The sequence below is a fragment of the Nylanderia fulva genome, unplaced genomic scaffold, assembly GCF_048542155.1.
Source record: "Nylanderia fulva isolate GAGA-0341 unplaced genomic scaffold, ASM4854215v1 Scaffold19, whole genome shotgun sequence".
Classification (NCBI taxonomy): domain Eukaryota; kingdom Metazoa; phylum Arthropoda; class Insecta; order Hymenoptera; family Formicidae; genus Nylanderia; species Nylanderia fulva.
The window spans coordinates 3,571,160-3,588,078 of record NW_028190161.1 but is presented as its reverse complement, the minus strand read 5'-3'; the positions used below and the strand labels follow the sequence as shown (position 1 = coordinate 3,588,078).

Here is a 16,919-nt window from a genome sequence, read left to right as displayed (position 1 = left end):
TTATTCATAATACAATGCAAAAGTGCATACATTTTTTTCTTATGCTTATCGAATATTGCATTATTCAAAATTATATCTATTTTATTTTTTATGAAAATTCTATAATACTGTTCTATAATACTTGTTTTGCTATATTTACCTATCTTTCTCTTATCTTATGTAATATTTTTAATAAAATATAAAACAAATAAATCAAACCTGTAAAAGTTTTTTTCTCATTTTATCGAAGTACGAGTAATGGAGAGTTTAGATCCGATTCTCTTTCTTGATTGCGTAGAGGATAGACTTCCATTTTTTTGTGAGAGATTCGCTAAATCCTTTGTGAATAATGGAGAATCACGTAACTGTGCGCTTCTATTTTCTGGCGAATCTGTAAGCACATTTTTCTTATGTAAGCATATTTTGGTTGAAAAATTCGGTTGAATTGTACAGGTGGATTTTCAAGTGTTTAACATCACTGGAAACAGATTCTGTATTTATTTAAAAACTTATTTATCAATGCCAATTTTTATTTTCCAAGATTTTTCGATATTTAAACGTGATATTAAAACACATTTAGCATATGAAATATTTTAAAGTATAATACATAATTTTGTAACGTATACGTTTGTACAGTTGTTGTCGTTAATATTTTTCATACAATTTTTTTACAGTTTCTCTTGAACATAAACTCTTTACTGACCTAGTATTAAAATATGTTAGCAAAAAATATAATCGGACATTTTTAATGATATTTTATGCTGTTTAAGTTATAATTTATAATTGAACTTTTAATTGATCATGTAGAAGCTATTGATTCTCTTTGATTGAAATAAATATTTTAATATCTCTCTATCAGTGATAATTAAATTAGATCAATATATACATATGTTTTATCTATCTCTCTATCAACGTACCATTCTTCTTACAATTAGACAAATCACTTCTTGTTCCAGGCATCTTTAATCTGGAAATGTTTGCATTCTCTTTGATCGCATCGTTTCTTCGAATATCGTTTTCCACAGATCTCTTTTCCAAAAGTCTAACTTTTGTAGAAATCGCTGACGACGATTCGACGCATCTTCTGCATCGCCATACAAATCTAGGATCGTAAACGTCGATGTCGATGACTGGGGGTTGATGGCACAACGGATGGTAAGTCTCTTGACACTCTTGACACTCCAGCAAAATTAAAGGTCCCAATTTTGCGCCGTTGCAAATCTTGGATTTTATAAACCGCATACAGATGTATACAATTTCAATAGCGCGACAGCTTGTGATGGCAAATCGCAACGATAATCAATAATGTGTTATCTTATGTGTAATTTACAAACTGAATCGCAAAAGTTTAATTGAAGAAAAAAACCTTGCAGACAGTCCCATCGTTGGAACCTTCATCGGGAATCGAGATCCTAGGAACGCTTTGATCATCGCAGCAATCCTCATAATTGATCTCGAACACTTCCATGTCAATCGTTCGAGAATCCGCGATGTTCTCCGTCACGTCAGATTCAAGAGAGGAAACATCTTCGAAACCGTCCCAGGTCTCGTTTTCCATCATTTCGTTACATCGTTCTTGGACGCGTTTCTTTGACATTCTTGTCGAAGCGGTTGCGTCGGTATTTTGCAAAAATCTTCTGGGCATTCTTGCGGCCAAAGTTTTACCGGGGCCGTATTTCTTCTCGATACAGGCATCCAGCATTCGACGAAGCTCCTCGGCACTATTTTCATCAGTCGAATGCAATAACGCCAAGGCGTTGAAAAAGTCCTCATTGGTGTATGTGTCGGACATGCTCTTCTCGGTATGCATTTCTTGAATCTGGACAATTAATGTATGAATATTAATGTTTGATGTACTGAACTCGATAGTAATTATGATTTAAATTACTATACTATATATTATTATATATTATCTATTAATATTATACATCTATTATATATTATTAAAATATAAACCGTAAATCATAAAAATCAATTTAAAAGAAACATGTAAAATCATGAGAGAATATAGAACAGTAATAACTTTGAAAGAAAGAACAAATTATGTGCTTTATCTCTTTGAATTCTGTGAAATATTTTTTTTTCGTACCAGACAGAGTTTCGCTTCGCTATAATAGCTGAAGGTTAAAAAGCCTCCGAGACAGTTCAAATGTCTCGGATTTGACATTGTTAACTTACATACGACAATGTGTTCTCGACGAATTAAGGGCGATCATGCACGAAGGAGTGTAAGCGGCAAGTGGTCCTGCGGACTGGTAACAATCTTGGGAATTGTACGGATCAGGACGTTCTACGGATTTAGATATGCGAATAGTATCCCGGGACGGACGTTCGTCGTGAAATGTGCCGAAGGAAGGTGGCCGGCATTTATCGGGCTCTATCGTCGACTCGCTGCTTGTATATCGACGGAATCGCATCGACGACGCACCATTGTTCTCATGACTGTTTGCTAATAGAATCCAACGCTTATGGTCGTCGTTCTCCCGGGGATCAGATACTGGACATTGAATATTCAACAAACGATGTTGTCGGACTATTGACATGAGCGCGTCATCATCATCCTCTCTGTAATTTGAAGAAAATCTCACTCGCGAGTTACGATTCTCGGTCATATGACATATGAAATCTTTAAATATAGGTATTTAACCCTCAGCTACTATAAATATAGGTATTTAACCCTCAGCTATTATAGCGACGCTCTCTACATAGAATGAAAAAAAAAAAAAAAACATTTCACAGAATTTAAAAAGATTAGGTACATAATTTGCTACTTCTTTCAAAGTTTAATACTGCCCTGAATTCTTTCATAATTTTATAAGTTTTTTAAAAATTGATTTTTATATTTTACAGTTTATATTTTAATAATATATAATCAATATATAATATTAATAAATAATATATAATAAATATATAATATTAATAGATAATATATAATTATATATAATAGTTATATAGTATATAGATAATATATAATTATATATAATAGTAATTTAAATAATAATTAATATCGAATTCAGGTCAGTACATTAAACATTAATATTCATATACATTAATTGTCCAGATTCAAGAAATGCATACCGAGAAGAGCCGACACATACATCAATGAGGATTTCTTCAATGCCTTGGTGTTATTGCATTCGGTTGATGAAAATAGTGTCGAGTAACTTCGTCGAATGCTGGACGCCTGTATCATAAAGAAATATAGCCCCGGTAAAATTTTGTGAAATGAGTAATTAAAAATTATATTTGGTGCAGAGAAACTTATTAACATTCACACATAGTATTAACTCATAAAAAGTTGAAGAAAATACATCTTTATTTTTTAATTTAAGATGAATGCTTTCTATTTTAATATATTCTTACGATTGTTTCTTTTATATTTTCTTGTGCTTTTGTACTATATGTGTATTATCAATCAAATACAAACACGATTTTTTAAAGTAGTAAAACCATTTTCTGGACATCCGTGTTCGCGGATTCTTATACAAGATGCTCTCTCCGCTCCCTTTGTTTCTTCAGCATCAGCTTTTCTTAGGCTTGCATTCGTCACGGGCTTTTTCAAGGGCTGTATTAATAAGTTCGTACGTTCTTCCTCACGCTTTTTCGGAGCTGGGGGAGGGGAATGAGAGCGAGCGGAAAAGCATCCAATTATCATGCCCGATGCCGGGGTTTCTCACCCTGCACAAGCTCGGTACCAGAATCGACTGGAATCCGGTCGGGAAGCCGGGCCCGGTAGACGTCGAACGAGTGGGATTATTCCGCGTCCGGGTTCGGGGCCGAGCGGGGGCGAGCCGAGGGAACAATGTCGGAAACGACGGGGACGGTATGCCGAGATATGCAGGATATCGCGCAGAACTGCGATCCTTCGAAGTCTGAGCGAGAGAGCTATGAGGATACAGCAGTGGCGCAAGTATAGTGAACCAGATATGTACGCTCCACAGCTGAGCGAGAGAGAGAGAGAGAGAGAGAGAGAGAGAGAGAGAGAGAGAGAGAGAGAGAGAGAGAGAGAGAGAGAGAGAGAGAGAGAGAGAGAGAGACGAGAGAGAGAGAGAGAGAGAGAGAGGAGAGAGAGAGAGAGAGAGAGAGAGAGAGAGAGAGAGAGAGAGAGAGAGAGAGAGAGAGAGAGAGAGAGAGAGAGAGAGAGAGAGAGAGAGAGAGAGGGATGAAAGGGGGTTGGAAAAGAGAGAGAATACGTTTCTCCAAGTGTATTAACTCACCGAACGAGAAGCGAGAAAGGAACAGAGGGAGGTGAAAAGGGAGAGAAAAGGGAGTGGAAAATAGAGAGAGAGAGATATCTCGCTCGCCGAGCACCGCCTAAATATGTAATAATATCTACGGGAGATACCGGCATTCCCCGACCTCGAGAAGAATTCGATCAAAATGTGTCGCGATACTCTCCCGGTATGCCAGGTGAGGTACGCGTTCACCTTCCCATCTCCTCTCGCCCTCCTTCAGCTGCTGCTTCCTCTTCTCTACCGCTTCTCGACCCTTTCGACCCTTTCGCATTCGCCCTACTCCGTCATCGCGTCTCCCCCGCGTCTTCTTCCGCTTTGTCCTCGTTTACACAGGATCGGATACAATAAGCGCGTCATACGCATCCTTGCGCAAACTCGTTCAATCTCTCTGCGAAATCTCAATCAAAGAAACGCACCGGTGAAATCTTCTACGAAACTTGCGAAAGTCATCTCGGAAATCTACAGCAGCCGCCTTTCAAAATTACCTAAACATACACAATAACGTATTATAATATATTATCTCTATAGATTATAAATAATTTATACACCTATTTTTATAATCAAATCAATATTAGAGATGCAAAGAAAATTTAATAATATTAGCCCTATACATAATTATACCTATTAATATATTAGAAGTATTTAGTAAAGTTATGATTATAATTTATAATAGTCAACATTAAAGATGCAAAAAATTCAATAACATTAGTCCTATATATTATAAATAATTATACCTATATTAATATATTAGGAGTATTTAATATAAGTGATGATTAGCTTCTACGAAACTTGCGAAAGTCATCTCGGAAATCTACAGCAGCCGCTTTTCAAAATTACCTAAACATACAATAACATATTATAATATATTATCTCTATAGATTATAAATAATTTATACACCTATTTTTATAATCAAATCAATATTAGAGATGCAAAGAAAATTTAATAATATTAGGCCTATACATAATTATACCTATTAATATATTAGGAGTATTTAGTAAAGTGATGATTATAATTTATAATAAAGTCAACATTAATAGAGGCAAAAAAATTTAATAACACATTAGCCCTATACATAATTATACCTATTAATATATTAGGAGTATTTAGTAAAGTGATGATTATAATTTATAATAAAATCAACATTAATAAAAACAAAAAACTTTAATAACACATTAGTCCTATATATTATAAATAATATACCTATATTAATATATTAGGAGTATTTAATAAACTGATGATTATAATTTATAATAAAATCAATATTAGAGATGCAAAAAATTTAATAATATCCCTATATATTATAAATAATTATGCCTATTAATATACTAGAAGTATTTAGTAAAGTGATGATTATAATAAAATCAATATATATATATATATTAAAGATGTAATAAAAATTTTATAATATTACAAACCTTGAGCAATCTTATAGAAATCTTTCTCGAAATATAAATCTAAAGAACATATAAAAATCATAAATGATATACCAAATTTTACTGCAACTGAAGTGATAGTATTGATAAATAACATTATGATCCATTTATCAATAAAGTATAAATAATACATTGCAAAACTCAGGTTAGATTAATTTAGGCTTGTTCGATACTTAGACGCGACGATCGATCAATGTCATCTATACAATTACAGTGCGATCGTTTTAAAGCACAGCTGAGCGCTGTTTACCCTTACGTCACGGCGATCGGCCAATCACAGTCGAGTACGGTTTACGATTACGGTGCAACGTGCGACCATCTTGATTACACCTGACCCCTGCTTACTGGTCTATGATTACGTCGCGGCGACCGGCCAATCACAGCGCGAGATTAATATCTTGAGATATTCAAACGCGAAATACAGCAAGTAACGCGCCAACCGTCTTCGGGTCCTCGTCCTTTGTCGTGTCGGTCGTTCGAGTTTCGGTGAATTTCGCGAGTGTTTCGCGATCCTGCTTGGATCAGATGGTCTCGTTCGCGGTAGAGATCGAGGCGGAATAATCGAACGTAAGAGGCGAGGCCTGAACGACGAAAATCCGGCCGATTCGTGCTCCAAATGCATCGGATGCGTTTGTCGGTCGCGAGTGCCGGGAGTGCCGTATTAATGAGCGATTAATTTGTGTGTTTTCTTCGGGCGGTTTAAAGCGGAATAAATCCGCAAGTGTCTGTGAAGTGAAAAGAAATCAGAATAGTGTTACTGGTGTGTCAGCCAGCTCAAGTGCCTTTTGGTGGATTACAGGAAGAAAGCAACGCTACCTCCTCCCTCACCTCTTCACCCCCTCGTGTCGTGATTCGTCGGCCGGTGAGTGAATTTTTCGTGTAATTTTGCGTTATCAGTTGTTTCAGGCGCTCCCGATCATTGTTTAATCACGCTTTCGTTATTACTCTCACGATATTTCGGCGTGAGACATTGGATCTTCGTATTTTCTTGAGAAAATAGGCGACATGTACCGAGACTATAAGAGTCGACAAAATGGCGGCGTATTGATTTTAGAGATTATAGATCGCGGTCGGTAATTGTTGAATTTATCATATGAGGTGTCATTACATTGAATAGCGTTTATCGACTCTGCATTTTTCCGCGAATTATTGATACAATGCGGTGACAAGTATCATATGATAAAAAAGATCACATCTAGGTCCGCAAATATTTTTTTCGCAGAAGTTGTTGTCCTTGAACAAGATAATATTTTTTCTCTGAATGCAATCTCCATCGATGACCTGGGTACATACATACATTATATGTATCTATTTACAAAAATTTTATTGAAATTAAATAAGCTGATATTTGGAGATATTAAAATTAATATATTGTTCAAAAAATATATAAAAATACATACATTACTCAAATAAAAATATACATAATATTATTGAAATTAATATAGTTATACAATATAATTTTATTGAAATTAATTATAAGCCAAGTTGTGAGACTTTTTTAGAGAAATTAATTTTGAAATTAATATTTTACTCAAAAAATACATTGCATACGTATACATACTAAAAATAAAAAATATATATATATTATTATTGAAATTAATATTGATGATATATTTTTTTGAAGTATTGATATATTAATATTTCCATTCAAAAATATACTGTATACAAAAAAAATATATATATATATATATATATATATGTATATATATATATATATATATTAAGAGTTTAACAATATATACATATATATATATATATATATATATATATATATATATATATATATACATATACATAATATGGTTGAAATTAATATATTAATAACTGTATATATATATTATCTACAATATATAAATTGTATATTTTTTTCTGAATGAAATATTAATTTTAATGTCTCTAGTCTGATAAAGAAACAAAAAATGCAATATCTTTATTGCATTTTATATTTCGATTTTTGTTCATATTTTATTTTCATAAAAAAATAAAATATATCTTTAATCTTGTACATCTCGTATATCAGTAAATAAAATTACAAATTAAATTTACAAAGAGAAGGTAAGAGGAAGAAAATAAAATTTTGTCAGTATACGTTAAAAGTTTTTACATAAAGAAACAATAATTTTTAATGTCGCTTACCGCGAAGCGATTCCATCTAAAAGAGAAAATCTTTATATTGCAAGAGCGGCGTCTCTCTGCTTTTAAGTGCAGCAGGAATTTCCGAATGCGCCGTTCGCGTGATATTTTAATACTTTATACCTGACGGTCCTTGCGAGTAAATCTCTGCCATGATAAGACCTGCCAGGAATCTCACTCTCGCGGAATATCTGCCGTTTATAAGAAATGTTTTCGAAGTTTATGAGGGCGACGCGTAGTCTTGGTATGGGGTGGATCTAAAGCTTTCTCTCTTTTTCTCTCTCCTGCATTCTTTTTTTATTCTCCCCTTTTTAAATAAAAGCAACGCCGATAGAGGAAAGACGCCGTGCAAAACTGACAATAAAATTACGTTGTCATCGCTAAAATATCGTCGAAAAATGCGAGGAGAATCTTTCCATCGAAAATTTGCAGCAGCAATACAATATAGTGATTTTATATATACGCACTGTGTGCAATTATTAAAGAGTTGTTTTGAGTTGTTATTCCGAATGTTATTCATTTTAGATCTCTAAGTTCAAAAAGCGAGTGTAGTTTGCAAATAACAGTTGTGTGCAATGTTGAAACTTTCTGTGACTTTGCGGAACAAAAGCATCGTGCATGCCTATGATTTTGGATATGACATTACGGTTTACAACATTTCTGAGTTGCACCGGCTAACGCGATGTCCATCTAAACATTGTTACAATGTTACAAACTTAGACGTGAACTAGGATTAGCTGTTTTGCGTATCACAGGTATAGCTTCAAACCTACATATAATGTATGCATAATGAATGCATCTCGCGCGAGATAATAGCCGTGTTGACGGCTACTATAAATTATATTTTTAAATAGCAAAATTATATCTTGTGTGGCTTCTCTTTTTAATTTACGCGAATTAAAGGAATCAATTATATTAATTTTTCTATGAATGTCGTTCAATCTTTAAAAGATCCATCGAAAAATTTCTGGCCTTCTTTTGTCTCTTCTTGTTTTCAATATCTAAAATTATTTAGCTGCATTTCGAAGGCACAACTTTCACTTTTAATTTCCTTTCGAAATCATTTAAAATGTGTGGCTGAAAATAAAACGAAGCGAAAGAAAATGATTCTTCTGACTTATCTCTTCCTGTTCCTGATATCTAAGGTTATTTAGTTATATCTCGAAGACACAACTTTCACTTTTAATTGTCACTTTCGAAAATTATTTAAAATGTGCGGCTGAAAATAAAGAACGTAGTGAAAGCAGAGTCAAAAAGATCGAAAAAAATTCCCGACTTCGAAAAGATGATGAAAATTTATATAGCTTCGTGTATAAAATGACTTTCCGTCGATTCTTATTAATTCATCTATTTTTCGCAAACTTATGTCTGACTCGTGCATAACGACGCTCGTGATGTCGAGTCACCGACGCTGCAGATTTCTTGCAGGAGTCAGGTGCGGAGCGTCGTCTCTCGCGGTGCGTTGTGTGTCGATGAACCTACACCCATCTTCCGAGTAAAGTCAACAGACGCGACTGAATGCAAAGTGCATCGTTGCATAATGCGAAATTGCGCGAGCAACACTTCTTTTTACGACACGTAGATAGGAAGAGAAAGAAAGAGAGCGGAGAAAACAAAAAAATATACAGGCATGTATATATTTTTTATATAGGTATATGTCACTATATGGCGCTAATGATTATCCGATGGTGTAACAGTTGATTGCTGTAAATGATATGATGAAAAGATTATTATTTTTTTCCCCTTTCCGCCAGCATTGTTTCCGCGCTTTTCAATTAATTATCTTCGATATCGTCGCGCAAACCAGCGTTCCGCGGAGCAGTTTTACGACTGTCGACGTTAAATAGGATTCGCGGCATACCGACTATGCCGTACCTTATGCCCGGATCAAAATAGCTTGAATACGCGCAGTAGGGTGTAAAGAGAGGGATAATTGTCAATTTCCTCGCGAACGAAATTCCATATGCCATGCATTAAAATAAGATAAGCTCTGTCCTCCTGCGTTCTCTCTCTTTCTCTTTCGGTCGCTTTTTCCCACCTATTAAAGCTCTCGCTCTTCTAATTACCGTTAGGAAATGCGTTGTCGGCGTGGCAGGGTGGCTTCGGAAATTAAGTGTTTAGCGGAATTTCTATCGTTATCTGGGTGTTACAACGTTCTCTCTCTAGTTTGCGACAAAGGAAGAACAATTATCGGCTCTATGCGGGCTCTAGGTAACCAGCCTTTTATCGCCGAGCACATATGCAGTTATGATTACGCGTATTTCCGATACCGTAAATATAATGTACGTCAGCAGATGTATAGTTTTGCATCGGAGTCAAGATAGTGATAGAGAAATTTGAAATACCGCGGATTCAAAATTAATTATTTACATATTTTTAGCTTTTTCAAATTGTGACATCAGAAACGAGTTATTTACATATTTTGAGCCTTTTCAAATTGTGACATCAGAACCGAATTATTTACATATTTTTAGCCTTTTCAAACTATGACATCAGAAACGAGAATATTGACGCCAACGATTCTTGCAATATATATAATTGACAATTACACGATTTCGTTTCCAATCTCCTTGTCAATTTCTTGTCAAGCTATGCTCAATAAAAACATCGAGATTTAAGATTTTTATTTTTTCATGTAATTGTATATAGATTATATTTTATTATTACGAGCGAGAAATTGAAAATTTTTTTTACACCATACATTGAAATAAATTTTTTTTAAATTTGTCACTTCTCTTTAAATATCATAATTTGTTAAAATAAAAATCCTTCTTTTTTATTACTCTATATTATAATAAATTCACTTAATTTGCATCCATTCTATATATCTTTAGCATTTGAACGAATAATTTATTATTTATTTACAAATTGAAGCTTAATCTTATCACGCAAAGAAAAATAATAAATTTAACAAGATTCAAAAATTAATTTCTCGCTTTTGATATCATAATTTAATGTGGTTACAGTGAGATGAAGGATAAAAAGTTTCGATACAAGACAGAAATAGTTGTAAAATGTTAAGCATCGTTTCGCGATCGAATTTAAAAGTTAAAAATTTTTGTTTCTATTTAAAGCGAAGTACAATATTAGTAAAAGCCCCGAGATAATAGCGAAGGATTAACATCGCAGAAGGTCGCGGTTTAAACGAGCGGCTCTCGTTTCCGCGGTACATCGCGGCTAAAGTTCGCGGGGCAGAAATCGGGCGTTAACGTAATTAAGTATTTAAAGAGGCACGTGTTGTGCGAAATCGGAGTCTGCTGTACGCCATTTCTATTCAAGCCGTGCAGCGCGTACAACGCGTTGAAAACTCTCGTTTTAGCCCGGCGGTGTGTCGCGTCGCGTCGCGCTTTGCCACGTTGCGCTGGCTGCCCGTTTGTAAACTTTTGTGCAGCACAATGCAACCGACTGACAAAAGGAGCTCATTGCGCGGCAAACGTTTAAAGGCATTAATTACGGCCGGGCCTTTGTGCCAGTCGCAAAAGTTAACAGCTCCGGGCATTATTTTCGTACGCGAACCGTGTTTCGGTTTGCGAGAGCGAGCTGTTTGACATCGTCGTTATTAATCTGCGATGTTTTCCATTTTGCGATACTACGCTATTGTATATCATGTAGCATTTTTGAAATACCATTTGTGTTTGTTTTGGGGTTACATCACGTCGGATAAGTGATTTTATATAGAAACAGAAATGCTTTTCAAGAATTAAAATAGAAAGTTTTGTAAAAATGCAACGTAATATATAGAAATAGAAAAATACAGAAATGCTTTTCAAGAATTAAAATAGAAAGTTTTGTAAAAATGCAACGTAATATATAGAAATAGAAAAATACATACTATATAATCGCATGAAATAAAAGTATAATAATATAGCGTAAAAGAGCGTGAAAAATATGTTATAAAAGTTAATTAAATGATTGAGGGCTTAGATAAAAATCCGATATTCACGTATGTGTGTGTATATAAATTCTTTAAATAAAGACAATTATAATTCTTTCTGCGCACACTGTAATGTTAAAAATGTTACAAAAAAGTAGATAAACATATATTGATAGCTTAAATAAATTTGATATAAATCTCTTTTTTAAAAAAGAACTAAAAGTAAATCTCTGTATCTATTTTCATGTAGTTTATTTTGAAATGCATAGAATGCATAAATATTTTTTTAAATTCTAAAGTTATTTTTCTCAAATTGCTTTTCTAAAATTGTTGCGCATTATATTTTAAAGATGAATTTGACTTACGAATTTTGTATACCTTTTCAAAAAACAATTTTCTAAAACTTTCATTTAAAAAATTCTTAACTTTTATGCAAATATTTTTTATACACGCATAAAAATAAATTATCATTTAAAAATATAAAATTTGAATTTGAAATACTGTTAGCTTGATAATCACAAATCTTTTTTCATATATTCTGCATTTTTGTCTAAAATGAATTAGAGAAAATTAATTTCTGTTTTAAAAAGAGAAATCTATAAACTTATACGTGTAATATCATTAATTCAATAAATATGCATTCAAAATTTTATAAGAAAATCCAACATGTATTTAAAAAAAACTTTAAAAAACGCTCTTTTACGAATGCTGAAAAGCAGGTTGCTTCTCTTTCTAGTAATCTTAAAATTGATAGTTGTTTAAATATCTATAGTCTAAAGTCAAAGATGCTATTCTAAAGATAACGTCCTTTAAGAATTTCATCTAATCTTTCTTAACTATTTATTATATTCCGACAAATACGAATGAAAAGATAAGCGCCAACATGCAAAATCAAGTGCTTGATTTGTAAACTATGATACATATAATTATATTTTATATGGCATTTATAATGGTAGGTTTGACTATTTCTATTTTGATTTTCTCTTCTACAATAACGCTTCAATGGATCTTTGTTGTGTTTTGAGGCATTCTTTAAGAAAAAGAAAAACAATATAACGGCACTAAAATAATGTCAATATTTTTAAAATGAATTTATATATTATAGATTACATTTGATATCAGCTGATTTATTATATAAAATCGTTGAATTGAAATTTACGCGGATGGATATAGAGTTTCCATAATTTAATCATTATGCGAAATATAAAAATTTGAATACGTTTTATAAAATATTTACTTTTACAGAAAAACATTTTTTTGAAATTATTTGTGTAACTATTATGTTTTACAATCGTGTGTAGATTTTGGATTCAGAAAAAATTAAGCAATAGGTAAATAATAAGCAAATCAAATCAATCGTAATCGAACATTTTTCAAAAAATTGCAGTGAGAAAAATGCTCAATTGTGATTGATGTTTCTAATTTTTTATATATCTCTGATATAAATATTGCATCTCAAGAGAATTTCATATAAAGTAAAATGCATAATTTCTGTATGCGTAAAATGATTACCTTCATACAAAAAAATAAAACATATAAGCGAGAAATATTTCGAATACACTTCTACATCTCGAAATAAATATAGAATAATTTCAAAGTAATTGTTGGCAAAGTTTCAATACTATTTATTTCTTTTTCTTGTGATGTTAGCTTTTTAAAATATGCATTCGGTAAATAACTTTCAATATTTAACAACAAATTAAAAATGTATAATTATAAAAACCTAGATAAAGAGAGAAGGTAGCGTTATGTTATTACTACATAAATGAACGCTAAATATATAATGTAAAATATATTCATGAAATAAAAAAAATCCTCAACATTTTTCGCTATATACAAAAAGTTTTTGTCTTATACATTAACGCATTATTCGGAATGCACAGAATGACAAAAAAGTACCTTAAATGATCAGCGCAAGTTATTTTTTTTTTTCAAACTAAAATGTTCCACGCTACATTTTCATTTATTAATGCTTTCGTTTGTAAAGCCTAAAACACAACCCTTGAAATTCAACAAGTGCTCCTCGTTTCCCGAAGAGAGAGAAAGAAAGAGCGAGCGAACAGACAAGCAAACGAGCTCGCTCGCTAGCTCACTCGCTCACCAACAACCTACCTCCATTACGTGCGTGACGCGACTGAACTCTCGGTGCGGGGTACGGGGATAGTTAATGGTAGAGTGTCGAAGGGGTGGGGGAAGAACGGAGTGGGGGTAGCGGGAGACGGGGGAGCTTCGGGTCTCTCCGCTGGTCCTCGGGCGCATTCGTGATTCTGGTTTCTCCCGCGACCGCGTAAGCGGTATCAGCGTGTGCGCAGACCGGCTGCGCAGCAGGCGTGTGCGTTGTCCAGATTCTTTGTGCCATTCCTGGCATACCAAAAACAAGAGTGGTGACCGTACTCGTATTTACCGTGGTGCAGTCTTGCGCGCTAATATAACCCCGTGTGAATTTCGTCCGCGACAATAAGGGCCGTCCCCGTGCTCGTGCGTGCGCCGCCACGTCACACAGTTCGTCCAGTGGTAAGTACACGATACATAAATATCTAGTGCTGAAATGCCGTTCGCGAAAGTGCGCGGCGTCCACGCCCGTGTTGTCCTGACGGTGGCGTCGTCTTGCAACGGGCCCGCGCAAGGAACGAACGAATCCGACCGCAGCGACGATGGTGATATTATCCGTGAGAGAAAGAGAGAAAGAGAGAGTGAGTCATAGACTGATGAAAGAGAGCGAGACAGAGGGAGCGAGAGACGCCGTATGTGTGTGTGTGTATGTATGTGCTAAAAAAGAGAGAAAGAGCGATATTGTAGGCATGTATGTGTGTACGTGCGTGTTCTGCGTGAGTGGTTCGGCGAGAGCGAGTGAACGAGCAAGTGAACGAGTGAACGCATGACGCCGTTATCCGTTGCCCGACCGATATTCTCGCACGTTCGACTCCGCTTGTCACAAGCTACATTTCCGCCGGAGCGTTGTCCCCGTGTTCAACTACCCAATCATTTCGAAATTAAATGAAAGAAAACATGCGCGGGTAAAGGGAGAGAAAGTCGCGTGACCCTCGGAGGGAGAGAGAACGAACGGCGACAGATAAACGATTCACCGGCACGAAGTTGGCCGTGGTTAGAGGTGTGCGTTCTCTCTCTCTCTCTCTCTCTCTCTCTCTCTCTCTCTCTCTCTCTCGTGTATGTACGCGTTCCGGTAGAGGGCTGTTTACACGTCGAGCACTCGCAGATTCGAGAGCACAGTCCGAACTCCGAGTTGTCGCGCGCGTTTACGAGCGCGTCTCGTCGCATCGCATCCTGTCCTGTCAGCTGTGCGCTGTCAGGGACGCGTACGGGAACGCACGCACGCTCCTGTGTGAAATCGCGCGCACCGAGCGCAGCGCAGCGCAACGAAGAAAGAGAGAAAGAGAGACAGAGAGAGAGAGAGAGAGGGACGTAGAGGTTAGGGTTGGAACTCTCCTCTCGCGGTCGTCGCGGTGGTGTGGGCCTGCGTGCGCGTTTCCTCGTTGTTTCGGCGCGCGCCGTGACAGAAACGCGTGCTGCTCGCCGCCTAGTCGCTTCTGTCCGCCAGCCTGTCCGCACGCTCGTCTCGTCTCGTCTCGTGTCGTCCGTCCGTTCGCTCGCTCGCTCGCTCTCACCCGCTTTCTGGTGAATTCGTATGGTGAATTATTGATCCGCGGCGGCGTGTGCGTGCGGAAAAACCGCCGTTGGCTGGAAGAGAAGAAGGTAGGGAGAGGGAGAAGAGAGAGAGAGAGATAGAGGGACTGATAGATTTGTCGGTGGGAGGGAGACGCGCGATAGGGAGAGAGTCGCGGCGGTGGCGCGAGAAAACGCTTGAAGCTCTCGAGCACACGTATATACATACGCGGGGTGAGATACGTGCGCTCTCTGGTTGGTGTGTTGCCTGCATATTGTTTTGAAAAGTGTCGGGGCGCGCGCGCGCGCACGCGAACGCACGCGACGCAACATATCGCCGTGCGTCGTCTCGAGCCTCGCGAGTACACTTCTTCGTATAAACCTCTGCGTCCCGTGATTTTATATCTCTCCTCCTTGCCGAGGAAGGCGCGACTTCGCGAGCCGAGAGTGCACCCTTTCTTCGTCTCCGTCTGATTCTTCTTCCGTCGTCGTGCAGCAGAGACGGAGAGAGAAAACGCGGGAAAACGTGGGGTTATGTACGCGAAAAGTGTCGCGACGCGACGCGGTCGGCGAATGTCGTTTCGCGGAGTGTGAGAAATTCGAGAGGATCCTCCGGGTAATCTTCCGTCTCGCGAGACTAAACGTGAACTTCGAAGAATCGTGAAAAAAAAAGAAAAAAAAAACCGTGAAAGGAAAACTCGTCGTCGACGACGAGAGTGTTTAGTATAGTGTATTTTGTCGTCGTCGCGACGACGACGACGTCGACGACGACGACGAGGTCAGCATCGTCGCGCGGAAGGAACGTGACATTCTGTCTGGTTTTATTGTACGATAGCTGCTAAGCTCGCTTCGATAAACTCCGGAGGAAGCAACGTCCCACCTTCGCCACCGCGGCTTGGATGGATACTGTGCATTATTTCTGGAGTGAGTTTCTCTTTTTATTGTGTCTGTGAGAGAGCGTGCGTGCTTGCGTGTCTGTGTGTGTGTGTGTGTGTGTGGTATAATAAGAGTCCCTTCGTCGCTCGCGCATATAAATGCACATGAACGCGAAAGTGTTTCTCCGCGTAAACTCGCGCGATTCTCTTTCTTTCTCTGAGAAAAAACAAGATGTATCGCGTAATTTTTTTTTTCTTCGCGAATTCACCGTCAGACGCGGGATGGACACACGCGCGCAAACAGCTGCGCACGATCATCTCCGAAGTACCATTGTTTACGCGTCTTTACTATGCGCTTTGGCGCGCACCTGACTAAGCCTAGAAAACACGAACGTCAGCGCGAGACGGAATCATCGTAATCTCTTTCGATCTTCCGGTGTGTTTTTCTACAAGTTTTTTTCAGATCTCGATCGCTTAGCAAGATACGAAAGTGATTGAGATTAGTTCTGGAACACTAATCGGGATTGAAAACATTTTTTAAAAGTTTAGACTTATTCTCTTTTAAATATATAATTTAATTGAATCTTATTATTTTTTATTGAAAATTAGTTGTAGAATATACTACACATTTTTTTTCAAAATAAAGTGACAAGCTATATATGTAAAGCAGTTAATGTTTGTCGAAAAACCATGTAAGTGTTTAAGTGTTTCAGGATTTAATTTATATTATATTGAAAAATACATAAAAATATGAAAAATGTGATT

At 36.4% G+C, this 16,919-nt stretch overlaps 2 protein-coding genes and 1 long non-coding RNA gene across 8 annotated transcripts in view; 1 reads left to right on the top strand and 2 right to left on the bottom strand.

The window, feature by feature from the left end:
• Positions 1-49: 49 nt before the first annotated feature.
• On the bottom strand, positions 50-4,009 carry LOC114935677 (integrator complex subunit 12). The gene is made up of 4 exons (XM_085481756.1): positions 3,058-4,009; positions 1,346-1,798; positions 897-1,200; positions 50-370 (listed from the first exon to the last, which is right to left on the bottom strand). The coding sequence occupies exons 1-4, from the start codon at positions 3,073-3,075 to the stop codon at positions 216-218; spliced, it is 930 nt and encodes a 309-aa protein (XP_085337882.1). The 5' UTR covers positions 3,076-4,009; the 3' UTR covers positions 50-215.
• Positions 4,010-4,043: 34 nt separating this feature from the next.
• LOC114935702 (uncharacterized) lies at positions 4,044-7,012 on the bottom strand. Its single transcript, XR_003820541.2, has 3 exons — positions 5,631-7,012; positions 4,949-5,051; positions 4,044-4,699 (listed from the first exon to the last, which is right to left on the bottom strand). It is a non-coding gene; the product is annotated as an uncharacterized LOC114935702 (long non-coding RNA).
• The window catches only part of scalloped (TEA domain transcription factor 1 homolog scalloped), a 162,505-nt gene continuing 152,033 nt past the window's right edge, over positions 6,448-16,919 (top strand). For 2 of the 6 annotated variants that reach the window (XM_085481754.1, XM_085481750.1), the window contains exon 1: positions 13,955-14,169. Coding sequence is in view for 2 of the 6 variants with exons in the window: in XM_085481753.1 (XP_085337879.1) it covers positions 16,179-16,203 (25 nt within the window). In the remaining 4 variants the exon portion in view is untranslated. Of the gene's footprint in view, positions 6,511-13,954; positions 14,170-14,462; positions 16,204-16,919 lie in introns of those variants that run through there. The other 4 variants (XM_085481753.1, XM_085481751.1, XM_085481752.1 and 1 more) reach the window with 3 other exon arrangements.

Coding starts and splice junctions, on each gene's coding strand:
- LOC114935677 (XM_085481756.1), bottom strand. Junction 1,201..1,345: donor ACGATGGGACTGTCTGCAAG/GTTTTTTTCTTC, acceptor ATAAAATCCAAG/ATTTGCAACGGCGCAAAATT. Junction 371..896: donor GTCTAATTGTAAGAAGAATG/GTACGTTGATAG, acceptor ATGTGCTTACAG/ATTCGCCAGAAAATAGAAGC.